General features: G+C 36.8%; 1 protein-coding gene across 34 annotated transcripts in view; it reads left to right on the top strand.

Annotated features, from left to right (window-relative positions):
• SCAPER (S-phase cyclin A associated protein in the ER) overlaps positions 1-27,594 on the top strand; it is a 490,115-nt gene that overhangs the window by 20,654 nt on the left and 441,867 nt on the right. For all 34 annotated transcript variants that reach the window (XM_070504430.1, XM_014841435.3, XM_070504422.1 and 31 more), the window contains one exon: positions 25,780-25,897. In XM_070504430.1, coding sequence (XP_070360531.1) covers positions 25,780-25,897 — 118 coding nt within the window. The remainder of the gene's footprint in view (positions 1-25,779; positions 25,898-27,594) is intronic.

Below are 27,594 nucleotides of genomic sequence, written 5' to 3'. Positions count from 1 at the left end.
TTTCTGCTCTAATTTTTATTATTTCCCTCCTTCTGCTGATTTTGGGCTTTGTTTGGTCTTGTTTTCCTAGTTCTGTTAGGTGTAATTTAAGATTGCTTATTTGAGATTTTTCTTGTTTGTTAGGGTGGGCCTGCTTTGCTATGAATTTCCCTCTTAGGTTTGCTTTTGCTGCATCCCATATGAGTTGTTAGGGTATATTTTCATTTTCATTTGTCTCCAGATGTTCTTTGACTTCTTTAATTTCTTCACGGATCCTTGGTTGTTCAGTAGCATGTTGTTTAGCCTCCACGTGTTTTTCACTTTCCCAGCTTTTTTCTTATAGTTGATTTCTAGTTTCATAGCATTGTGGTTGGAAAAGATGCTTGATATGATTGCAGTCATATTTTTTTTTTTTTTTGAGGAAGATTAGCCCTGAGCTAACTACTGCCAGTCCTCTTTTTTGCTGAGGAAGCCTGGCCCTGAGCTAACATCCGTGCCCATCTTCCTCTACTTTATACGTGGGACGCCTACCACAGCATGGCATGCCAAGCAGTGCCATGTCTGCACTTGGGATCTGAACCAGTGAACCCCGGGCTGCTGAGAAGCAGAATGTGTGAACTTAACCTCTGTGCCAGCAGGCTGGCCCCTGATTTCAATCTTCTTAAATTTATTGAGGCTTCCCTTGTTTCCCAACATATGGTCTGTCTTTGAGAATGTTCCATGTGCACTTGAGAAGAATGTGTATTCTGCTGTTTTTGGATGGAGTGTTCTGTATCAATCTATCAAGTCCATCTGGTCTAGTTTTTTGTTTAATTCCACTATCCTTGTTGACTTTCTGTCTGGATGATCTATCCATTGATGTGAGTGGGCTGTTAAGTTCCCCTACTATTATTGTGTTTTGGTTAATATGTCCTTTTAGGTCTGTTAATAGTTGCTTTATGTACTTTGGTGCTCCTGTGTTAGGTGCATATATATTTATAAGTGTTACGTCCTCTTGGAGGAGTGTCCATTTTATCATTATATACTGCCCCTCTTTGTCCTCATTGCCTTTTTTTATCTCGAAGTCTACTTTCTCTGATAGAAGTATGGCAACACCTGCTTTCTTTTGTTTGCCATTAGCTTGGAGTATCATCTCCCACCCCTTCACTCTGAGCCACTGTCTGTCTTTAGAGCTGAGATTTGTTTCCTGGAGGCAGCATATTGTTGGGTCTTGTTTTTTAATCCATCCATCCACTCTGTGCCTTTTGAATGGAGAATTCAATCCATTTACATTTAGATTGATTATTGATATATGAGGTCTTACTGCTGCCATTTATCACTTGGTTTCCAGTTTTGTATTTCCCTTTTTTTTTTTGGTCTGGTGTATTTCAGACTGCCACTTCAGTTTGGTGGCTCTCTATGATGGTTGTCTCAGTTTTCTCTTCATTTATCATTTGTGTCTCTCTTCTGATTTTTTGTTTAGTGGTTACCATGTGGTTTTTGTAAAAGATCTCATAGATGAGATTGTTCATTCTCTGTTAGCCTCTTGTTCCCTTAGTCTAAACAGGTTTCGTCCTTTTTCTCTTCCACTTCTAATCTGTCACAACTTATTCCATTATGTGTTGTCAATTTGTGGTTAATTGAAGTGATTATATTTATTTTTGATCTTTTCCTTCCCCTTATCTTTACAGTTATAATTAAGCACTTGATAATCTGTTCTGATAGAGAGTTGCAATTTTCTTATTTTCTCTGCCTATTTATTTCCTTGCTCAAAGCTTTGTAAACCCTTCTTTTTTTTTTTTTTTCAGGTATGAGGGCCTTCTTAATCAAATCTTGTAGTAGGGGTCTTATGGTAATGAAGTCTCTCAGCTTTTGTTTATCTGGGGATGTTTTTATTTCTTCATCATATCTGACAGATAGTGTCACTGGATATGAAAGTTTTTGTCTGTCAGAATTTTGAATATATCAGTCCACTCTATCCTAGCCTATAAAGTTTCTGCTGAGAAATCCACTGAAAGCCTGGTAGGGGTCCCTTTGCAGGTTATTTTCTTCTGCCTTGCTGCCCTTAATATTTTTCCTTTGTCATGGACTTCTGCCAGCTTTACTGATACATGTATTGGAGAAGGTCTTTTTACAGTGATGTAATTAGGAGTTCTATTGGCCTCATTCATATGTAATTCTAGCTCTGTCTCCAGGTTTGGGAAGTTCTCAGCTACTATTTGATTCAGAGAACAAGTGCTCTGCTCCTTTCTCCCTCTCGTCTCCCTCTTGAGTACCTGTAGTCCTTATGTTGCATTTCCTAATTGAGTCAGATATTTCTCAGAGAATTTTTTTGTTTCTTTTTAGTCTTAGTTCTCTGTCCTCCTCCATCTGGAGAATTTCTATATTCCTATCCTCTAGATATCTAATTCTATCCTCTGTAGTAGCAGCCCTGTTATGTAAGGACTCTGGATTTTTCTTTATCTCCTCCATTGTGTTTTTCATCTCCAACATTTCTGATTGCTTTTTCTTTACAGTTTCTCTCTCTTTTCTGAAGAATTCCCTCTATTGATTAATTTTGTTCCCAATTTCATCAAACTGTCTTTCTGTATTCTCTTGTAACTCATTGAGTATTTTTATGATGGCTGTTTTGAATGATCTGTCATAGATTTTAGATTTCTGTGCCTTTATGATTGATTTCTCGCTGTTTTTCTTTTTCCTTCTGGTCTGGAGTATTCATATATTTCTTCATACCGTTTGATGGAATGGCTTTGTGCCATCACACAGTGATAGTATCTGGTCGCAGGTTCCTCCTACCACCACTGTGGGTGGGGGTGGCAGGAGCTGTCTAATCTGAGCATGCCCTGATCCCTGTCAGCTGTGCCTCTCCTATCCTGGGCCCCCTCCTTGGGATTACAGCATCCCCATGGGGTCTCCCACAGAATGGGAAAGCAATCACATGGGGGCTCAGGGTTGCTGCTGTCTGCTCCCATAGTCCTGCCCACTTATGCTCCCCCTCTCTGGAGCCACAGTGGTACTGTGGGCCTTTGTGACAGCCAGGAGCTCGTTTGCCCAGACTCGCCACTCTGCTTCTGTCTGCTTCTAGGTGGCACCAGCTGTTGTGTTTGGTGGGCTGGGCCTCCCTACTGGGTCCGAGCCAGAGCCACTCCCTGGGATTGCTGTGGGACTGTAGGCTCTCCTACTGGACTAGAGAGCAATCATGCAGGGGCTCAGGGCTCATGCCACCTGCTCCCATAGTCTTGCCGAGTTGTGCTCCCCACTTCAGGGCCGCAGCTCTACTATGGGTGTTCGAGGAAGCTGGGAGCTTGTTTGCCCAGGCTCCCAGTTCCACTGCCGTCTGCTCCTAGATGGCACCAGCCTTTGTGCTTGGTGGGTGGGGCCTCCTCAGTGGTTCTGAGCCTGAGTTGCTCCCTGTGGATCGTGCAGCCTTGTAGACTCTCCCACCAGATGGGGAAGCTCCCACTATGAGCGCTCCAGCTGGGAGAGCAGTCGCACATGTGTACTGGGCTGCCTGGGGGTTGGAGAGTGCTCATCTGTCTTCACCACCTCCCCAGGGGTAATCCATCCACCTTCAGAAGTATAGCTGTGCAGTTGTCTTAGGTGTCCTGGTGTGCTATGTGTGTATCCTCTGCTGATCAATGAATGTCCATTTAGTTGAAGTTAGAATGGGGAGAGACAAAGGGAACAGTTCATTCCACCATGTTGCTTATGTCACTCCTACAGTCATTTATTTTTTAAAAATTCTGGTAATTTTTATGACTGATTTTGAGGACCTTTTCATGTGGTAATTGGTCATTTATATATCTTTTGTACAGTGCTTGCTCAAGTTTCACTTTTCTATTGGATTCTCTCTCTTTTTTCTTTTTTGTGAGGAAGACTGACCCTGAGGTAGCATCTGTTACCAATCTTCCTCTTTTTGCTTGAGGAAGTTTGTCGCTGAGCTGACATCTGTGCCACTCTTCCTCTATTTTGTATATGGGATGCTGCCTCAGGATGACTGTAGGTCTGTGCCCAGGATCTGAACCTGTGAAACCTGGGCTGCCAACGCGGAGCGCACAGACTTAGCCACTACACCACTGGGATGGCCTTCGTCTTTCTTTTTCTAATTGATTTAAGAAGTTCTCTATGTATTCTGGGTACAGGGTACAAGACCTTTGTCACTTTTATGTATATATCTTCTCTGTGCTTGCTTTTTCATTCTTTTAATGATACCTTCTTAATAGAATCTGTCCTTAATTTTAATAAAGTTCATTTTATCAGTTTTCCCCCTTATGATTAATGCTTTTAATGTCCTGATGAAGAAATTTTTCTCTACCTGATGATCATGAAAATTTTCTTTTATTATCATTATTTTTAATAACTTTTATTTTGCTATGATGTCAAATTTAAGAAAGGTTGCAAGAGAAGTACAAGGAATTCTCATATATCATTTCACTAGATTTATCAGTTGCTAATTTTGCCTGTTTTCCTTTATCATATTCTCTCCTCTTTTTCTTTGTGTATAACTGCACACATATGTATATATACATATACACACATACACGTATATACCTATACACACATACATGTGTATATACCTTTGCACACACATACGCGTGTATATACCTATGCACACACATATAAATATATGCATTTACTTTTTTCCCTGAACCATCTGAGACTATTTGAAGCTAGCATACTTCTTTATCCCTAAATACTTGTGTATATTTCCTAAGAACAAGGACATTCTCTTATATGATAACAGTTCAGTTATCAAAATTTGGATATTTAACATTCATACCATACTATTACATAATCCACAGTAGGTATTCACAGTTTGTCATTATCTCAATAATGTCTCTTCTGGCTATTTCTTTTCTTGATCCATTTAGTTGTTAAATCTCTTTTGAGGCTGGAACAATTTAATCTGGAACAATTCCTCAACCTTTCTTTGTCTTTTTTGTCTTTGCCATTTTTGAAGAGTATAGGACATTTATTCTGAAGAATATTCCTCAATTTGAGTGATGTTTCCTCATGAATAGAGTCAGATTTTGTATTCTTGGCCAAATATCGTATGAATGATGGTGTGTCCTTCTTGGTGCATCACATCAGGAAGCATATGATGTCAGTTTGTCCTGCTGTTGGTCATGTTGACTTTGATCACTTGGTTAAATATAGAGTATTGTCAGGTTTTTCTATTTCAAATTTCTTTTTTCTCTTTTGAAATTCATAAATAGTTTGTTGAGGGATACTTTGAGGCTATGTAAATAACCTGCACTTCATCAAACTGTCACCCACTAGTTTTAGCATCCGTTGATGATAAAGCATTCTCCCCAGTTATCCGTCTATCTGAAATCTTGGATTTTTAATTTTTTGATGTTGTAATCTGTTACTATCATTATTTATTTTGATTCTCAAATTGTCCCAGGTGTTTAGCTAGTAGAAGCTCCTTCTAGCTGGCTTTTGTGTCTTTTGATATGTCCCTGTTATTCTTTGAACATTTCTATGCTTTCTAGTGTAACAAGCTGTTCTAGGTTCATCTTATATTTTCCCTGTCTCATTCTTGAGCTCACCTTATTACACAGCCTTGGACCTTTAGTACAATGTTGAATAGAAGTGGTGATGGTAGGCATACTTGTCTCTTTCAATATTATACCATTAAGTATGATGATTGTTGTAGTTTGTGAAGAATTTTTATCCTGGATGGTTGTTGAATTTTATCACATGGTTTTTTTCCTATCTGTTTAGATAAACATAAGGCTTTTCTCTTTTATTCTGTTAAAATGGTGAATTGCATTCACTGATTCGAAAATGTTAAATCTACCTTGCATCCCTGGAATAAACTCAACTTGGTTGTGATGTCTTACCTGGATTTGATTTGCAAGTAGTGTGTGTGTGTATGTGTATGTAGGTATACGTTACTTTCACACCTTTACCTCTTTAAAGAGTTTGAACTCATAGTTTACTTTTCTTGTATTGTTCTGTTAGGTTCTGATAGGGTTATGCAGGCCTCATAGAATGAGTTGAGATGTGTTCCTTCTTTCTTATTCTCTGAAGAATTTAGTGTAATTTTTTGCCCGAGTGATCAGGAGACTTCACCAGTGAAACCCATCTGGTCCTGGATTTCCTTTTGTGGGATTCAGTTTCTTTAATAAATATTCAGATTTTATGTTTCTTTTATGCCAAAATTTGCTAAATTGTGTTTTTCAACGAATTGTGCATTTTATTGAAATTTGAAAATTTATTGATATGTTATCTATATTATCTTTGTATCTTTTTAATGTCTGGAGGTTCTAGAATCTGTAGTGATGTTCCTTTATTATTCCTGATATTGGTTATTTTTGCCTTCTCTCTTTATGCTTGATCACTCTTGCTAAGGGGAGTATACATTTCATTAGTGTTTTCGAATAATCCATTTTTGGTTTTATTAATTTTTCACTGTCATACGTTTGTCTTGTATTTTATTGTTTATTTGCTGTTTATTTCCTTCCCTCTTTCTTTGGATTTTATATGTTACTTTTTTTCTGGCTTCTTGAAATAGAGACTTAGACCATTCCTTTTCAGCCTGTTTTCTTTCTATTATATCATTTAAGGCTATAAATTTCCCTTTAAACCTATCTTTAGCTACTATGCAAATATTGATGTCGTATTTTTATTGTGATTCAATTGAAAATAGTTTACAATTTCCATTGTAAACTTTTGTTTGATCCATAAGTTATTTAGAAATGTATTGCATAATTTCATAAATATGAAGATTCTTCTGATTCTCTCTCTTTGTACTTTCTATACTTGAAATTTAGTGAGGCCTGCTCTATGACCCAGGATATTGACAGTTTGAAAAATTCCATGCACTTAAAATAATGTGTTTTCTGCCATTCTTGAGTGCTGTGTTCTGGATGTGTCAAATACATCAAGCTTGTTAATTATGTTGTTCAACTCTTCTATATTATTACTTAATTTTTTTTGTCTACTTATTCTGCCAGCTTCTTAAAGAAGTCTGTTAAAATCTTCCATAGTGATAGTGTTTTATTTCTATTTCAATTTTTGCTTATATGTTATTAGATGCACATTTAGAATTTTTTTTTCGTGGTTGATGGACCTTTTATCATTATGAAGTATCACTCTTTCATCTCTAGCAGTAGTTCTTTCCTTAAACTCTGCTTTCTTTGATATCGGTATAGCTGTCATTCTTTTGGTTATGTTTGCATGGTGCCTTACTTTTCTCCATCCTTTTATTTTATTTTTATTTTTTTATTGAGTTAATGATAGGTTACAATCTTGTGAAATTTCAGTTGTACTTTATTGTCTGTCAGTCGTGTTGTAGGTGCACCCCTTCACCCTTTGTGCACACCCCCCACCACACCTTTCCCCCGGTAGCCACTAATCTGTTCTCTTTGTCTACATTTTTAAATTCCTCATATGAGTGGAGTCATACAGAGATTGTCCTTCTCTAACTGGCTTATTTCACTTAACATAATTCTCTCAAGGTCCATCCATGTTGTTGCAAATGGGACGATTTTGTTCTTTTTATGGCTGAGTAGTATTCTATTGTATACATATACCACATCTTGTTTATCCAATTGTCTGTTGATGGGCACTTAGGTTGCTTCCATGTCTTGGCTATTGTAAATAATGCTGCAATGAACATTGGGGTGCACGGAACTTTTGGAATTGCTGACTTCAAGCTCTTTGGATAGATACCCAGTAGTGGGATGGCTGGGTCATAAGGTATTTCTATTTTTAATTTTTTGAGTAATCTCCATATTGTTTTCCATAGTGGCTGCACCAGTTTGCATTCCCACCAGCAGTGTATGAGGGTTCCTTTTTCTCCACAACCTCTCCCACATTTGTTACTATTTGTTTTAGTTATTTTTGTCATTCTAATGGGTGTAAGGTGATATCTTAGTGTAGTTTTGATTTGCATTTCCCTGATGATCAGCGATGATGAGCATGTTTTCATGTGCCTATTGGCCATCTGTATATCTCATTTGGAGAAATGTCTGTTCATGTCTCCTGCCCATTTTTTGATTGGGTTGTTTGATTTTTTGTTGTTGAGTTGTGTGAGTTCTTTATATATTATGGATATTAAGCCTTTGTCAGATGTATGACTTGCAAATATTTTTTCCCAGTTAGTGGGTTGTTTTTTTGTTTCAATCCTGTTTTCCTTTGCCTTGAAGAAGCTCTTTAGTCCCATTTGTTTATTCTTTCTATTGTTTCCCTTGTCTGAGAAGAACATGGTGTCCGAAAAGATCCTTTTAATACTGATGTCAAAGAGTGTACTGCCTACATTTTCTTCTAGAAGCTTATGGTTTCAGGTCTCACCTTTAGGTCTTTAATCCATTTTGAGTTTATTTTGGTGAATGGTGAGAAAGAATGGTCAATTTTCATTCTTTTACATGTGGCTTTCCAGTTTTCCCAGTACCATTTGTTGAAGAGACTTTCTTTTCTCCATTGTATGCCCTCAGCTCCTTTGTCGAAGATAAGCTGTCCATAGATGTTTGGTTTCATTTCTGGGCTTTCAATTCTGTTCCATTGGTCTGTGCACCTGTTTTTGTACCAGTACCATGCTGTTTGATTACTGTAGCTTTGTAGTATGTTTTGAAGTCAGGGATTGTGATGCCTCCAGCTGTGTTCTTTTTTCTCAGGATTTCTTTGGCAATTCGGGGACTTTTGTTGCCCCATATGAATTTTAGGATTCTTTGTTCTATTTCTGTAAAGAATGTCATTGGGATTCTGATTGGGATGGCGGTGAATCTGTAGATTGCTTTAGGTAGAATGGACGTTTTAACTAGTTTATTCTTCCAGTCCACGTACATGGAATGTCTTTCCATTTCTTTATGTTGTTATCCATTTCTTTCAGAAAAGCCTTGTAATTTTCGTCGTATAAGTCTTTCACTTCCTTAGTTAAATTCACCCCGAGGTATTTTATTCTTTTTGCTGCGATTGTGAGTGGTATTGTGTTCTTGAGATCTTTTTCTGTTAGTTCGTTATTAGAGTATAGAAATGCTACTGATTCATGCAAATTGATTTTATACCCTGCAACTTTGCTGTAGTTGTTGATTACTTCTAAAAGTTTTCCAATGGATTCTTTGGGGTTTTCTATATATAAGATCATGTTGTCTGCAAACAGCAGGAATTTCACTTCTTCCCTCCCTATTTGAATTCCTTTTATTCCTTTTTCTTGCCTAATTGCTCTGGCCAAAGCCTCCAGTACTATGTTGAATAGGAGTGGTGATAGAGGGCATCCTTGTCTCGTTCCTGTTTTCATGCAGATGGCGCTCAGTTTTTGCCCATTGAGTATGATGCTGGCTTTGGGTTTGTCATATATGGCCTTTATTATGTTGAGGTAGTTCCCTTCTATGCCCATTTTGTTCAAAGTTTTTATCCTAAATGGCTGTTGGATCTTGTCAGATGCTTTCTCTGCATCTATTGAGATGATCATGTGGTTTTCATTCCTCAGTTTGTTGATGTGGTGTATCACGTTGATTGATTTGTGGATGTTGAACCATCCCTGTGTCCCTGGTATGAATCCCACTTGATCATGACGTATGATCCTTTTGATGAATTGCTGAATTCAGCTTGCCAAAATTTTGTTGAGAATTTTTGCATGTATGTTCATCAGCGATACTGGCCTGTAGTTCTCCTTTTTCGTGCTGTCCTTGTCAGGCTTTGGTATCAGTGTGATGTTGGCCTTGTAGAAGGTGTTAGGAAGTGTTCCATCCTCCCTAATTTTTTGGAATAGCTTGAAAAGGATAGGTATTCAATCCTCTCTGAAAGTTTGATAGAATTCCCCAGGAAAGCCATCTGGTCCTGGGGTTTTATTCTTTGGGATGCTTTTGATTGCTGTTTCAATCTCTTGTGATTGGTCTGTTCAAATTGTCTGCTTCTTCTTGACTAAGCTTTGGGAGATTGTAGCAGTCCAGGAATTTATCCATTTACTCTAGATTATCCATTTTGCTGGAATATAGTTTTTCGTATTATTCTCTTATAATCTGTTGTATTTCTGTGGAATCTATTGTTATTTCTCCTCTTTCATTTCTGATTTTGTTTATTTGAGCTCTCTCTCTCTTTTTCTTTGTAAGTCTGGCTAGGAGTTTGTCAATATTATTTATCTTCTCAAAGAACCAGGTCTTTGTTTCATTGATCCTTTCTACTGCCCTTTTTGTTTCAATAGCATTTATTTCGCTCTGACTTTTATTATTTCTCTCCTCCTGCTGACTTTGGGCTTTGTTTGTTCTTCTTTCTCTTATTCAGTTAGGTGTAGTGTAAGATTGCTTATTTGGAATTTTTGTTGTTTGTAAGGATGTGCCTGTATTGCAATGAACTTGCCTCTTAATACAGCTGTTGCTGTATTAAGCTGTATCCCATATGAGTTGGTATGGCATGTTATCATTTTCATTTGTCTCCAGGTATTTTTTGATTTCTTCTTTAATTTCTTCAATTATCCATTGCGTGTTCAATAGCATATTGTTTAGTCTCCACATCCTTGTGCCTTTCTCAGCTTTTTTCTTGTAATTAATTTATTCCTTTATAGCATTATGATCACAGAAGACGTTGCTTATCATTTCAATTTTTTTAAATTTGTAGAGGCTTGCCTTGTTTCCCAACATATGGTCTGTCCTTGAGAATGTTCCATGCGTGCTTGAGAAGAACGTGTATTCTGTTTTTGGGTGGAGTGTTCTATATATGTCTGTTAAATCCAACTGTTTTAGCTTTTCGTTTAGCTCCACTGTTCCTTTGTTGATTTTCTGTCTTCATGATCTGTCCATTGATGTTAGTGGGGTGTTGAGGTCCCCTACTATTACTGTGTTATTTTCGATATCTTCTTTTCGGTTTGTTAATAGTTGCTTTATCAACTTTGGTGCTCCTGTGTTGGGTGTATAGATATTTATAAGCGTTATTTCTTCTTGATGATGTGTCCCTTTGATCATTATGTATTGGGCCCCTGTGTCTCTCTTTACCTGCCTTATCTTGAAGTCTGTTTTGTCTGATATAAGCATTGCAACACACGCTTTCTTTTGTTTGCTATTAGCTTGGAGTATTGTCTTCCACCCCTTCACTGTGAGCCTGTGTTTGTCCTTGGAGCTGAGGTGTGTTTCCTGAAGGCAACAAATTGTTGGATCTTGTTCTTTAATCCATTTTGCCCCTCTGTGCTTTTTTGTTGGAGAGTTCAGTCCATTTACATTGAGGGTGAGTGTTGGTGCATGAGGGCTTAATGGTGTCATTCTGTTGCTCGTTTTCTAGTTTTCCTGTGTTTCCTTTGTTTCTCGTCCTGTGTGTTTTAGCCTACCCATTGGCTTCTGCAATTTCTTATGCTGGGTTTCTTAGATTTTTCCTTATTTATGTCCTGTGCCTGTGTTCTGTTTTTTAATTTAGTGGCTACCCTGAAGTTTGTATTCAGAATCTCGTGTATAACATAGTCCATTTTCTGGTGGTCTCTTACTTCCTTAGCCTAGACTGTTTCAGTCCCTTTCCCGCTCCCCTCCTAAATTATTATTTTCATCTCTTATTCCAACTTGTGAGTTTGTGGTTAGAGTGATAAGATTGTGTTTGCTTTGGAGACTTACTTCCCTTTATCCTAATGCTATAGTTGAATATTTGCTATCCTATTATGATTCTGTCTATTTGTCTCCCTACTCTGTGTCTTGTGACCCCTCTCCCCCCTTTTTTCTTATTTCGGGTATATGAGCCTCCTTGAGGATTTCTTGTAGTGGAGGTCTTGTCACTACGAATTCCCTTAGCTTTTGTTTTGAAAAGATTTAATTTCTCCCTCATATGTGAAGGATATTTTTCCTGGATATTCTTGGCTGAAGATTTTTATCCTTTAAAGTTTTGAATATGTCACTCCAGTCTCTCCTAACTTGTAAAGTTTCGGTAGAGAATTCCGCTGAATGTCTGATAGGGGTTCCTTTGTGGGTTATTTTCTTCTTCCTTGCTTCCCTGAGTATCCTTTGTCATTCATTTTTGCCATTTTTACTACTATATGCCTTGCAGTATGTCTTTTTACATGGATAAATCTAGGATTTCTGAAAGCTTCCTCCACACACGTTTCTCTCTCAATCCCTATATTTGTGAAGTTCTCTTGTATTATTTCATTGAGCACACTTTCTGCTCCATTTTCCTTTTCCATGCCCTCAGGAATTTCGATTATTCTTAAGTTGCATTTTCTCATTGAGTCAGCTATTTCTCCGAGATTTTCTTCATGTTTTTAAATTCTTATTTTTCTTTCTTCCTCTTTCTGGAGCCATTCAGCCTGTCTATCTTTGATTATGCCAATTTGCATTTTCTATGGTGTCTACACGGGCATTCAGCGAATCTGTACTCTGTCTTATCTGATGCGTTGTATTTTTCATCTCTAGTATTTCTGATTGATTCTTCTTTATAGTTTCAATCTCCTTTGTGAAGTAACTCCAGAACTCTTTGAGTTCTTTGTCCACATTTCTCTTTACCTTGCTGAGCATTTTGGTGATAGCTGTTTTTGAACTCATTTTCACTTAGTTTGCTTATTTCCAAGTCCTCTGGACATACTTCTGTGTTTTTATTGTTTTCCTTTTGGACTGGAGCTTTTATAAATTGCTGGATGGCAGAGGAGCGGTTTTTGTGCGTGATGGTATAATTCGGTTGCAATTACAGCCTGTCGCGTCTAGATGGGGGTCAAGAGCTGTGCATTCTGAGCCCTCTGTCTTCAGCCACGATGGCGCTGCACAGCGTGGGTTGTGGAAGGAGGAGTACTTTCTCTTGTGCCCCGACCTGGATTCCAATCAGCTCTTGCTCTCTGGTCTCCTGGGGCCCTGGCTTGATGGGGTTCTCTCATGTGAAATCTTTCCCCCATTAGAGGGTTTCTGCTGCAGGGGTCTTTGGGAATCCTGGGTGATCCCCAGATGCGCAGCCCCTACCCCGCTCCTTCCCTCACCCGGGCAGCGATCCCAGTCTCTAGGGGAGGGAACGAAGTTCTCTCCTACTCTGTTCCACCTCCTCCAAGTGTGGCTCCAGCCTCTCTGCCCTCTGCTGTTTGGCTGCTGTGGGTCTCCGACAATTTGTGTTATTAGGATTTTTTTTTTTGTGGTTGGAAATCAGTGGTTCTTTTTGGTTGTGATTTGGAGGGGAGAGAGTCCCAGGTGAGCTCATGCAGCAAAGTTTCTGACCTCCATCCTTTTGTTTTTAAGGTAAGGTATGTCTCTTTTCAACAGTATATAATTAGGTATTTAATTTAATCTGACACTTTGTTCCTTAAATTGCTGTTTTTTCCTTTATATTTAATGTTATTATTGATACATTTAGGTTTAAGTCTACCATGTTGATATCAATTCGTTTACTCTTTGACCCAATTTATCTTTGATCTCTTCCTGGCTGCTTTCTTATTTTCTTTTGCATTACTCAATTGTGTTTATTCCATTTTTCCCTATCTATAGCTAGTTACTTACATATTGTTTTATTATTCTTTTGGTGAGTGCCCTAGAGATTCTAACATTCCTCATTGAATTATGAGAGTGTTGAAAGTTATTATTTTGATCACTTTCTGGATAATGCAAAGACCTTACCACACTTGAATTCTGTGTACTCTTCTTCCATCTTTTGTGATATTGTTACACACTTTGTTTTTCATATATTTTATGTTTCATAGGTTAGTATTAAAGGTAATACTATAGTTGAATAGTAACTATGTTCTTACTTGTGTCGGTGTCGCAATCCAATGTACACATCAGGATAGATGCGGAGAGGGCTGATGGCCATTTTGAGTTCATTATAACCAGTGTTTCAGTATATACATAACTTACATCTGTTAAACACACGCACGTGTTCTGGACAATGTAATTAGCGAATGCCAAGAATTCTTAGTGATTTCTCAAGAAGCCCTCCCTCGGCCTCTGTTTTGATATTATCATGTTATTGCTGTGCTTGTATATTTTTATCTCGGAGCATGCAAGGCCTCCTAGGTAACAGACCCTCCTGCTCCTGATATCGTGTCTCCATCTGTGCCCCCAGGCGACTGTGCCTGGCTTAGGTTGCCTGCCCCTGGAGGTCTCACCCGTCATTGGCTAACTGGCCTTCTCACCTCTGGGTCACAGTTTGTTGGCAAGCCTTTTCCAGTGATTATTAACCCTTCCTGGGTCAGGGGTGGCTACAACTTGTACCTGGACTTTTGCCATTTGTCGTGTTCTTCATTCATTCCATTGTTGATGTGCTTCCTTCTGTTATTTTCTTTCTTCCTGGAGAATTTCCGTTATTTCTTCCAGTGAAATCAGTTTGGCTACCCATTCTAATAGATTGTGTTTGTCCAAAAGTGTTAATTTTGTCCTCACTTTTGAAGGACATTTTTGCTGGATAAATAATCTAGATTGGTTGTTTCTTCCAACACTTTAAAGATAGTCCAGTGTTTTCTGGTTTTTATCGTTTCTGTTGGAAAATCAACTGGAGGTTTTCTCATCATTCCTTTAAAGGTAATGAGTTGTTATCCCCTCTGTATGCTCTTAGCATTTTATGTTTGCTTCAGATTTTCGTCAGTTTTTCTGTCATGGGCTTAGATAGAGTTTTCTTTGTTTTTATCCTGCCTGGGGGTTTGTAGAGCTACTGGAAGGCTTGGGCTGCTCACCTTTTGCCAATTTTGGAAAGCCTTTTCCTTTCAAAAATATTTTTTTTGTCCCATTCTCTCTGTTTTCTCCTTCAGGGACTCCAATTATACTGTTATTCACTGTGTCCCATTTATCTCCTATTTTCTCCTCTGAGTTTTTATATATATTTTTTTCCTTGTACTCTCACATAGATATTTTCTACTGTCATATTTTTCAGTTCACTAATCCTTTCTTTTGCTATATTCAATTTGTGATTAAACCCATTTATTGAGCTTTTAATTTCAGTAATATTTTATTTCTCCTTTAGAATATCCATTTGAATATCATTTTGTGTTTTTTTCTATTTTATTTTTAACTTTCAAAATGTGCATTTTTGCTGAAAAATGCATATTATAACTTTTAAGTAATCAAGAAATCCATGAATCTGTTTTCCTGATAAAAATATACATTGTAGCGGCTGGCCCCGTGGCTGAGTGGTTAATGTTCATGTGTTCCGCTTTGGCGGCCCAGGGTTTCGCTGGTTTGGATCCTGGGCGAGGACCTATCATCACTCATCAAGCCATACTGAGGCGGCATCCCACATAGCAGAACTTAAGAGGACCTATGTATACAACTATGTATTTTGGGCTTGGGCCAGAATTAAAAAAAAAAAAACGATTGGCAACAGATGTTAGCTCAGGGCCAGTCTTAAAAAAAAATTGTAACAGGTAAGGCTAACATCTCCTTGGACTTGGTAATTAATCACTAATCCTCATCCCCATCCCCATCCCTTCCTCCCTCTGCCCCTCAGGTAACTATGTCATCAGTGTTTGTTGTGGTTGACTTCATTTGTTATTAGTCTTTTATGGATAGTTTCACATGTTTCTATTTGACACTGTTTCCTTTTAGCACTTTGAAGGTATTATCTCATTGACTTCCTGCATTAATTATTTCTGATAGGAAGTCATTTGTCAGTTTTATTGTTACTGCTTTGAAGATTCTTATGCCTTTATGGCTACCTGTAAGGTTTTCTTTTTTTGGTTGTCAGTAGTTTTTACCATAATATGTCTAGCTCTTTTTCTTTTTATTTGATTATTTAAAAAATTTATCCTTTTTGTGATTCATAGTGCCTCTCAATCCTATGGCATAATGTTTTTTTGTTAGTTTTGGAAAATTCTCAGCCTTCGTATGCTCTAATCCCATTTTTGTGTGTTTTCTTCCCAGACTTCAGTTTTTACTCCTATGTTTGACCTTTCATTTTATTTCCTATGTCCCTTGCTCTCTTTTCTACTTTTTGTTTATGTTTTCATTCTAGATATTTTAGCCTGATCTAATTCACTAATTTCTTGTTAAACCTATCCATTGAGTTCTTAATTTCAGTTGAAAAAAAACTTTCAGTTTTATAATATTTATTTGACTTTTTTTAGGTCTGTACTTCTCTGCAGACACTTTCAATCTTGTCTTTTTATTTTTCTGTGCATTAGGTAATTAAAGTTACCTTAAAATCTTTGTTTGATAACTTCATTATTTTGGTCATATGTGGGTATATTTTTCTTTTCTATTATTTTTCTTGATTTTCAGATATTTGACTTGTAATTTTTTATTGGGTGCAGATGCTATATGTGAATAATTAAATATATAATTTGATTTCTAACATGATAACATGTTTTCCCCTAGAATATTTACCTTTGTTTTTGGCAGATGGCTAGGGACACTGGCAGTCGTAGTTTAATCTTGTCAGAGATTGATATGATTCAAAACTGTCCCCATTTTTTGTGAGGGCTTGTGTATTTTTTAAAAAAATTATTTTATTGAGGTCATATTGGTTTATAACATTGTGTAATTTCTAATGTACATTATTATGTATCAGTTTGTGTATAGACTACATCTTGCTCACCCCTAGTAGTCTAGCTTTTATTCATCACTATACATGGGCCCTTGAACTCTTTCTCCCTCTCCTCCTCCTTTCCCCTCTGGTAACAACTACTCTGTTCTCCTTATCCATCTGTTTGTTGATCTTCCACATATGAGTGAAATCATATAGCGTTTGTCTTTTCTGTGTCTGGCTTATTTCAATTAGCGTGATACTGTCAGAGTCCCTCCATGTTGTTGCAGACGGGACAATTTTGTCTTTTTTGCGGCTGTGTAGTATTCCATTTGTAGATATACCACATCTTCTTTATCCATTCATCAGTTGATGGGCACTTGGGTTGCTTACACATCTCAGCTGTTGTGAATAATGCTGTGATTAACATAGGAGTGCATAAATCTATTTGTGTTGTTGATTTCAAGTTCTTTGGATAAATACCCAGTGGTAGAATAGCTGGGTTGTATGGTAATTCTATTTTTAATATTTTGAGAAATCTCCATTCTCTTTTCCATAGTGGCTGTACCAGTTTGCATTCCCACCAGCAGTGGATGAGGGTTCCCTTTTCTCACATCCTCTCCAACATTTGCTGTTTCTGTCTTGGGAATTATTGCCATTCTAACAGGTGTAAGGTGATATCATTGTAGTTTTGATTTGCATTTCCATGATGATTTGTGTTGTTGAACATCTTTCCATGTGCCTGTTGACCATCCATATATCTTCCTTGGAAAAATGTCTGTTTATATCCTCTGCCCATTTATTGATCAAGTTATTTCTTTTTTTGTTGTTGAGTTGTATGAGTTCTTTATATATTTTGGAGATTAACCCCTTGTTGGATATATGATTTGCAAATATTTTCTCCTAGTTGGTGGGTTGTCTTTTTTGTTTGTTCAGGGTTTCCTTTCCCTTGCAGTACCCTTTTAGTCTGACGTAGTCCCATGTGTTTATTTTTTCTTTTGTTTCCATTGCCTGAATAGATATGGTATTTGAGAAGATACTGCTAAGACCAGTGTTGAAAAGTGTACTGTGTATATTTTCTTCTAGGAGTTTTATTGTTTCAAGTCTTACGTTCAAGTCTTTAATCCATTTTGAATTAATTTTTGTGTATGGTATAAGATAATGGTCTACTTTCATTCTTTTGCATGTGGTTGTCCAGTTTTCCCAACACCATTTATTGAAAAGACCTTCCTTTCTCCATTGAATGTTCTTGGTTCCTTTGTTGAAGATTAGCTGTTCATAGATGTGTGGTTTTGTTTCTGAGCTCTCATTTCTGTTCAGGCTGTCTGTGTGTGTGTTTTTGTGCCAGTACCATGCTATTTTGATTACTATAGCTTTGTAGTGTATTTTGAGTTTAGGGAGTGTGACACCTCTGGCTGTGTCTTTTTCCTCAGAATTGCTTTGGCTGTTTGGGGTCTTGTCTTGTTCTATATACATTTTAGGATTCTTTGTTCTGTTTCTGTGAAGAATGTCATTTGGATTCTGATTGGGATTGCATTGAATCTGTAGATTGCTTTAGGTAGTATGGACATTTTAACTATGTTTATTCTTCCAATACATGAGCATGGAATATCTTTCCATGTCTTTATATCTTCTTTGGTTTCTTTCAATAGTGTCTTATAGTTTTCAGTGTATAGGTCTTTCACCGCTTTGGTTAAATTTATTCCTAGATGTTTTATTCTTTTTGTTGTGATTGTGAATGGGATTGTGTTCTTGACTTCTCTTTCTGCTAGTTCATCATTAGTGTGTAGAGATGCAGCTGATTTTTGTAAGTTGATTTTGTACGCTTCAACTTTGCTGTAGTTGTTGATTATTTCTAAAAGTTTTCTGGTGGATTCTTTAGGTTTTTTTATATGTAGAGTCATGTTGTCTGCAAACAGTGAGAGGTTTGTTTCTTCCTTTCCAATTTGGATACTTTTATTTCCTTTTCTTGCCTAATTGCCCTGGGCCATACCTCAAGTGCTGTGTTAAATAAGTGGTGAGAGTGGGCACCCTTTTCTTGTTCCTATTGTCAGAGGGATGCTTTCAGTTTTGCACCCCTACCTATGATGTTGGCTGTGGATTTGTCATATATAGCCTTTATTATGTTGAGGTCCCCATTTCATTGAGAGTTTTTATCATACATAAATGGATGTTGGATCTTGTCAAATGCTTTCTCTGAATTTATTGAAATGATCTTGTGATTTTTATTCCTCATTTTGTTAATGTGGTGTATCACATTGATTGATTTGCAGATGTTGAACCATCCCTGGTATAAATCCCACTTGATCATGGTGGATGATCCTTTTAATGTATTGCTGTATTTGATTTGCTAGGGCTCTTCTATTTCTGATTCACCATTACTCCTGGGATGAAAGTCTTCTGGGTTTGAACCTAAAGCCTGGGTTGGCCCTGGGCAAATTTTGTCTTTATACTTTTGTGAATCTGTCAAACTTTGCTTGGCTTCTCAATCTTGCTTGCGATTGTTGAAATTGGCAGGTGCCTCTGGGAGAAAAGCAACCCTGATTGCTGGACTCACCTATTTAAGTTTCTGTTTTTCGCTGATCTTGGCCCTATAGTTGCTAACTTCCTCCACTTTTCTCTGGTGCTTTTAAACAGATGTTAAAAAATTTGTTCAGCTTTTCCAGTTTTTCTCAACTGCATGGTTGGTCTGAATTACCTAGCCCTTCATAACCAGAAGGGAAACCGACAGATTAGAAATTTATTTCTTATAATTAGATTTCTGTTTCATGTAATAGTTCAATGCAGGTATTCAGCATTCAGCCTTTCACACTGTAATTCAGGGACCAAATTAACTCTCATTCTCTAGAGAGTTCTGTGTTGGATCCTCTGTATGTGGCCAGTGATTGGGAGGAAAGAGAGAGAATATAAGTGGTGATGTAGATTCTTTTCATAAGCCAGGTCTCGAAATGGCTTACTTCATTTTTTCCTGTATTCTAGTGTGCAGAACTTAGTCACATGGCCATCTACCTGCAAGAGAATCTGGAAAGTGTTGTGTAGCTTTGTGATAGGAGAAGAAGCTCATGGTTTTGGTGAACATATGGTAGTCTCTGTCACAGAGGCTGTTATGATAATTTATGCTTGACATGATAATGGTTTGTATTGGAGTGATATTAGTGGATTTATGGCTTCAAGATATATTTAGGAGATAGAATTGGTAAGATTCAATATATCTGCTCTAACATAGATCCCAAAACAGAGTAGCTCATATAAGATTGAAGGTTATTTTTTTCCCATGTAATAGTCGAGACAGCCTCAGTTCATCTAGGGCTTTACCTTTAGAAAGGCAATTACTAAATTCCAGCTCATCAGTCCATAATGTTAAGAAAATTGTATCAGTTATTTAGTTTCTCAGTAAGTTTCATGTAAATATATGCGAGTGTTACCATGCTTAGAATTTTAATGTACTCCTGGTGTTCACTGACTGGTAATCTTGTCTTCATTCTACTTAAAATATGAAGGGCTTTAGTAGTCGGAATTTGAGAAAGGTTCTTTCCTCAATTATTTGAAAAGCTGAAGAGCCACTTAAAAAAAAGAAAGATATTTCATTTTATGGAAGAGCAGTATTATCGATGGATTTTGAAGAACTTGTGTAACTAGAAACTTTCATGAAATTACAAAGATAAAATTTAATAAATGATGCTTGAAGCCATTTCATGATTATGAATAAAGTTGCTAAAAGTAGAAATTAGTTAGGTTTTTTTTTTTTTTTAAACCTAAGAGAAAGAGAAGTTAATAAGTTCTTTTCCCAGTCCAGGAGCAAGTCTCAGAAATACATATACCCTTTAGTGAACATTCTGAACACTTGCTTTCCTAGATTATATGCTATAAGAGTTGAACATAAAAACTTTCACTCAAGACTGATATATATGCTTTTAATTGAAACATTTAGTATTTGAACAAGCCTCTGTAAAATCTCCATACAGCACTAGGTGGCACACTGTGACTTTGGATGAAAATACATGTATTTTGTTCATCTCCTTGAAGAAAAGAACCTAGGTGAAATTAATAGTTGAAATAGATATTTATAATGTTATGAAGTATTTCAGACTCATTTATTGCATTTCAAACCCTGATACTTAAAGTGTTTAAAACTATTGTACTTAAGTTACTACTGACATTTTTATAAGAATAGGATTATTAAAAATTAAGCATGTATTACAGAAAGTACCTGTGCTTTAAATTGAAAAATGGTTTTCAGTCGGGGGTTGTAGTAAGATGAGTGTTATAATGTTTTTGCATGTGAAGTATTGGAATTAAGAATGAAAACAAAGTCTTGAGCTGGTGGCTTTTTCTTTGTATGTATATGTATTAGGTAGAAAATAAGTAACTTCACAAAATTTATGGTGGAACCGAAATGTTCATAGAAGAAAAGAATATTAGACTTCAAGTTTTCTGGTCTACGATTACTACAACACTGCTTTCTTGTGATCATTTTAGTTCCTAGAAAATCATTACTTTATGAAGACTCTTGAGTTAGAATATAATGTGTAGGATAGTGAATTTTATGATATCTATCTACCTATAAGAGTTTCTATGATTGCATGAGGGAATCATCTAAAAAAGAGCTGAAAAGTAGCCCAGGTATTTAAACTTATTCATCTGGCCTAAAAAGAATATTGATACTTCTTGGTTAAAACAATGCTCAGGTAACCTAAATGATAGGTGCCAACCTAAGTTATACAGAGCTAATGATCATTGGGAGATGTGTTTAAGTAAAAGGAGGAGATTTTATGGTGTTACATTGATTAGAAAGTATGGGAATAGAGAAGAGATGATTCACGAATTTTGCACAGGATAAAGCTGGGACAGTGATCACAAACTGATGAGTTCCAGTGAACACTTATGAGTTAGATTAAGTAGATGCCATGTGGATATCAGGGTAAGGTCAGAGGAACGAAGGAATGTGGGTGCAGGGTATTATTTTAAAGATGTAAAAACTTAAGAGGAAAATTTGGGTCAACCTCATAGCACAGAGTATTAGAGTAGAAGAGAACAATCTTTGTTTTCCTAATGGTTTGGGCTGGTTGGTTGGTTCATTCATTTGTGTACACTGAAACTCAATTCTTACCAGTCATGGATTTAGCTCCTGTGGTTATTCCCTCTTTCCCTATGTAACTCAGTTTCTCTTTCTAATGGATCATTATCATCAGCATAAAAATATACTATCACCTATCTTAAAAACTTTATTTCCACTTTCTTCTTTCTCTATTCTTCTTTATGACGAAACTCAAAGGTTTTTTATACTTGCCATCTCCATTTTCTCACTCATCATTCTCTTGAACTCTCTTCAATGAGGATTTTGACCCTACTAATCTACTGAATAGGCAATAACAAGTTATTGACTTATTAATTTTTATAAATTATTACTTTTATCACTTTTTGGACAATGCAAAGCTGTCATTGTAATTGTTACTCCTTTAAAGGTGAGGTTTTTTTTTTTTTCCTCCTCTGTTTGCTTTTAAGATTTTCTCTTTGTTTCAGGTTATCATCAGTTTTTCTGTGACATGCTTAGGTCTGGTTTTCTTTGTGTTTGTCTTGCTTGGAATTTATAAAGATTCTGGAAGAATTGAGCTTGTATCTTTTGTCAACTAAAAGCAAATTTGCCAGTTAGTTTACCCTAAAGATGAGTTTATTCGGGAATAGCCAAAAGAAATTGCAGTTTGGGATGTGCATGCTATGGCAAACCAAAGGCAAATCCTGGAAACAAAGGAGAGAAGTTTGCTTTTTAGAGAAACAGGAGGGGAGGAAGGGGCTGTTCCAAGCAAAAGTCCATTGGAGGAAAGTAACAGTTCAGGGCGGCAATATCTTCTCATTGGCTGAGCTTTGGTGTTCCTCGTTGGCTGGGTTATTGGTCGTCGGAAGAGAAATCTTCCTTCAGCAGTAAGGTAGTTTTACTTTGTGACCAAGATGGAAGTGTAAGTCTCTTTTTGTTTGGTGTAATTGACAATGTATGATAGGGTGTGAGAGCTCTCCTTAGAGGCCTTCCCAACTCCGATTTACTTAAGGTTTCTTTTGTTAATTTCCGTATTTCTCTCAACTTTGTTTTATACTATCAAATGCATTAGTGGGGCAGTTGGTGAAATTTAAACAATTCTTTTAATTTAGATAATAGTTCGTATCAAGGATAATTTCTTGATTTTGGAGAGTATCCTTTGCTATAGGAAATAGACATTGGAGTATTTTAAAGGGCAAGGGGTATCATGACTGCAGTTAATTCTCAAGTGTTTTAGAAAAAAAATACATGAGGGTATTTTGACAATTCTTTGTCCTAATTTGAAACTTTTCTGTAATTTGAATTTATTTTAAAATAAAAATTAATTTCTATCTCCCAGTTGGCTTCTCACCACACAGCCACTCTCATTTGTTTATATATTGTCTATGACTGCTTTCACACAAAACAGCATGATTGAGTAGTTGTCACAGAGACTATATGGTCTGGAGAGCCTAAAATAAAAAATTATTTATTGGCAATGGAATATCATCTTCAACCACCATATTGAGGAAACAAATAATGCTGATAACATTATGTGTTGGAAAGGCATGTGACAATACACACTTGTAAAAACTTTAGGAGAGCCTTAAGGGTCTGGAAGATAAAGACAGCTCCCTGAATCCAAATCTCTCCATAATCCTACAGTCAACTTCCTCCAAATCATACAATCAACAAGGAGAACAAACAAAGCTACATATAATCAAGATTTCAGCATTACAAGAAGACGAGGAATACTGTAACCTTCAAATGTAGGCTCATAACTAAACACCAAATTCGAAGCTAGCTCCTACTGCTACTGAAAACCTTTAGAAACAATCAAGTGAAGTTGCACGTTTTTTCAAATGGAATCTGGTTGTTTCTCTGCCTCCCCCCTAGAATAATGGTATTAAATAAAGACATATTAGAAACAAACAAATTATTTATTATCTGGACCTTTGTAGAAATTTGCTGACCCTTGCTCTAGAGTATAGTGACTTTTTTCTTCTCTTCGAGTCATACTACTCATTACTAAGTTCCTTTGTTTGAGAATAATGTATTGCTTTTCTTTCACATATTCCCCAGATAAACGAGCAATTAAAATCAACCAGTAGGTGAGGAGAACCCAAAAGGGAACGGAAAGACTAACATATTACAAGTGAATAACCACATTAAAAGGGGTGAGGATGAGAAGAACTAGAGTAATTTTGGAAAACGAAATCCAGTAGTTTCACCAGATCCTGTAAGGCTAAAGATAAGAACTTTATAGAAATGCTATAATCTTGTTAATAAATGTGTTTCTCACGGAGATATGGGTTAGCAATCTTGAAACTACTTTATGTATATATTAGAATTGAAAAGGTAAGTAAATATATTGTAGAGAATGAGAGCTAGTTTTCTTACTGGTGGAGAAATAAATTACAGATAAGGAAAGGGGAAGGCTAAAATGAACCTTGAGGTGTAAAGTTGAAATCAGAAGTATCAGTGTAACTCATGGATTTTTATATATCTATGTAGATAGATACAGAAATACAGATGTGTGTATTGTGGACTAGTGTGCATACATATATTTTCTGTTTTCTCTCACGATTCTATGGGTTGACTGGGTGGTTCGTCTGTTGTGCCTGGGGTGCTGGGATGGCAGCAGACATCTGGGGGCTTGACTGGGCTGGAACATCCAGGATGGCTCAGTGGGTGGTGTCTGTCAGCTGGGAGTTCAACTGGGGCTGTCAACCAGAGGGCTGCCTTTACATGCTATCTCTACTGGTGTCTTGGGCTTCTGATGGCATGACAACTGGGTTTCAAGAGAGTATCCCAAGAGGGAGTATTCCAAGAGAGCCAAGTGGAGACCTCAAAGCTTATGACCTAGTCTCAGAAGTTATGCACTGTAACTTCCACCTCATTTTAGTGGTTGAAAGGCAAGTCACAGAGCAGGATTCAAGGGGAGGGGATTACACAGGGGCATGAACACCAGAGGTTTGGTTTACCTAGGAGAAGGGGAACATTTTTGAAGACTAGCTACCATAGTGATTAATTCATGTATTATTTTTTGCTCTTCCTTGTTTGGTTCACTCATTTGGAATGTTAACTCTTTGAGGTCAAGTACAATACAGTATGCAATACATCAACTGCATAATGATGTTTCAGTCAGTGACAGACTGTGTATATGATAGTGGTCCCATAAGATTAGTACCATATATCCTAGGTGTGTAGTAGGCTATATCATCTAGGTTTGTGTAAGTACACTCTGTGATGTTCACATAAGGATGAAATTGCCTAACAACACATTTCTTAGAACTCATCCCCGTTGTTAAGTGATGCGTGACTGTATCTATATTTCTTTGTATTCGCTTCAGTGTCTTACACAGTGCCTTACACATAGTAATTGCCCAGTAAAGGTATTGTTGCCTAATGATTCCAGGAATGCTAAAAGTCCAGGCTAGCAAAAACTAGAAGAGAAGATGAAGGCACCCGTTAATTGGACTGGGACTTTGGGCTGGGTTCCCTAGGGAACTTTTTTCAGAAAGAGGCAGATTTCCCACATGGACTTAAGGGTTAGGCAAGGAGGCTGCATCCTCATGCTCATAGGGATACTTTATAGAGCCCCTTTCTTTTCATTGATACTTGGCTTCTAAAAACAGGCTGTTTTCAGATAGCATGTATTAGTGGGGAGGTAATTTCTTTTACGTTACCATACCTGGCTCCCGTTGGACCAGGGTCTTGGTCAGGCTGAACCTGTAGGCTAGTGTTGCTTTCAGCTAGGTGGGGCTAAAGCAGGCAAGAAATTAGACACACACACACACACACACACACCCACTCATACTCATATATGTATATATTTACGTACATGTATATATGTATATATTTGTACACACATCTACATACATATACACACACATTGTGTGCAGTAGTTTGAGTTTTAAAATTTGCAATTTAAATATGTCAGCTACAGGAATTATTGTTTAGATCCCAATAATTTGGAGATAAAATTTTGCAGTGGAAATTTACAAATGAGTGGAAATTTACTTCAGTGTTATCTCTAGGGAAAAAATAGAATCTAAAACATTTTATGCCACAGAGAGCTTTCAGGGGGAATACATAACATGTTTGTGAAAACTGCTCTCTTCCACACTTTGTCTTATTGATTTGTAAGGGGTAGTGCTGAAATGGGAACAGAGCAGTGTTTGTGCTCCTTAGGACACTTTTTCATCCTTTGATTGTATTTATTCTTGAAATAATTTGTTTATTTTAAAAATTGTAGGATTGTCTTCTTAGAACTAAAAAATATCTGTAACTTACTTTCTTTTCTCTGTTTAACCACCTTTCCAGTCCCAAATTAGTTTCAAGGGTTTCCTTTCTGAGAAAATGTGAAAAATAATGAATTTGTTTGCCAAATATATTTTATATGTTGACTGATCTAATAATCTAATAAATATTGTCTTTTCTGTACATAGGCTTCATTCCAGCGCTCCAATAGTCATGACAAAGTAAGGAGAATAGTTGCAGAGGAGGGTCGTACAGCCAGAAACCTAATAGCTTGGAGTGTTCCACTAGAAAGCAAAGATGATGATGGTATGTATTAAAGTTTCATTTTTGTTGTAAAGAAGGATATATTTAGTCCTGAACAGTAGATAGACTGACTGAAAACTGTTTACAATGAGAACTGGTGGGCAGTTAGTATATATTAAAATAGAAATGCATTTTTTATTTTTTTATTGTAACTAACATAAATGATTTCATGAAGGTATTATTGTTTTATTGTTTCACATAAGGATGAAATTGGGTTTGTTATATTATTAGGACTGGCAGATTAGGGTTTTATTTTTTAAAGTTACAGAAGATTTAGATGTTTTTCTTTTACTAAATTCTTATAAAAATAAAAAATAGGTTTTAAAAATATTCGCTGTATTTACCATGATTAGGTACAATTTAATGAATGATTTAGAAAAGATAAGTATATTTCTTTAGGTCTCATTATTATTTAAACTAGAAAAAATATCTTTTCTCTTCAGTCCCTTCATTTTAATGGCTAGGAGCAGTGCAAGCACTGCCTAGGTCCTGGGGATCTAGAAAACTGCATAGGGAAGCAGAAAAGAGGAGATTGAAGTGTGCCAAAGGAGACCTCACTGAAAATTTCTGGGGACTTGTAGATATTCCTTACATTGGGTTTGCATGATGTCTTTTAATGCTTAAATTTTCTTACGTATTTTTGGAGGGATTCCAAAGAAATTAAGTTGTATCCTTTTCAGTGCCTCATAGGACGCACATGATGTTGGTTTGTCTTGTTACTAGTGATGCCAACTTTTTTTTTTTTTATTGAGTTAATGATAGGTTATAATCTTGTGTGATTTCAGTTGTACATTAATGTTTGTCATTCGTGTTGTAGGTGCAGCACTTCACCCTTTCTGCCCACCCCCCACCCCACGTTTCCCCTGGTAGCCACTAATCTGTTCTCTTTGTCTACATTTTTAAATTCCTCATATGAGTGGAGTCATACAGAGATTGTCCTTCTCTAACTGGCTTATTTCACTTAACATAGTTCCCTCAAGGTCCATCCATGTTATTGCAAATCGGATGATTTTGTTCTGTTTTGCAGCTGAGTAGTATTCCATTGTATATATGTACCACATCTTCTTTATCCATTCATCTGTTGATGGGCACTTAGGTTGCTTCCACGTCTTGGCTATTGTAAATAATGCTGGAATGAACATTGAGGTGCATAGGACTTTTGGAATTGCTGACTTCAGGCTCTTTGGATAGATACCCAGTAGTGGAATGGCTGGATCATATGGTAGTTCTATTTTTAATTTTTTGAGGAATCTCCATACTGTTTTCCATAGTGGCTGCATCAGTTTGCATTCCCACCAGCAGTGTATGAGGGTTCCATTCTGTCCACAACCTCTCCAACATTTGTTACTATTAGATTTAGATATTTTTGTCATTCTAATGGGTGTAAGGCGATATCTTAGTGTAGTTTTGATTTGCATTTCCCTGATCAGCGATGATGAACATCTTTTCATGTGCCTATTGTCCATCCATATAACTTCTTTGGAGAAATGTCTGTTCATGTCTCCAGCCCATTTTTTGATCGGGTTGTTTGATTTTATGTTGTTGAGTTGTGAGAGTTCTTTATATGTTACAGATATTAAGCCTTTGTCAGATATATGACTTGCAAATATTTTTTCCCAGTTAGTGGGTTGTTTTTTTGTTTCAATCCTATTTTCATTTGCCTTGAAGAAGCTCTTTAGTCTGATGAAGTCCCGTTTGTT

Source organism: Equus asinus, chromosome 2 (genome assembly GCF_041296235.1).
Source record: "Equus asinus isolate D_3611 breed Donkey chromosome 2, EquAss-T2T_v2, whole genome shotgun sequence".
NCBI lineage: Eukaryota > Metazoa > Chordata > Mammalia > Perissodactyla > Equidae > Equus > Equus asinus.
The sequence above is the reverse complement of the archived record's forward strand: the minus strand, read 5'-3'. Positions and strand labels throughout refer to the sequence as shown.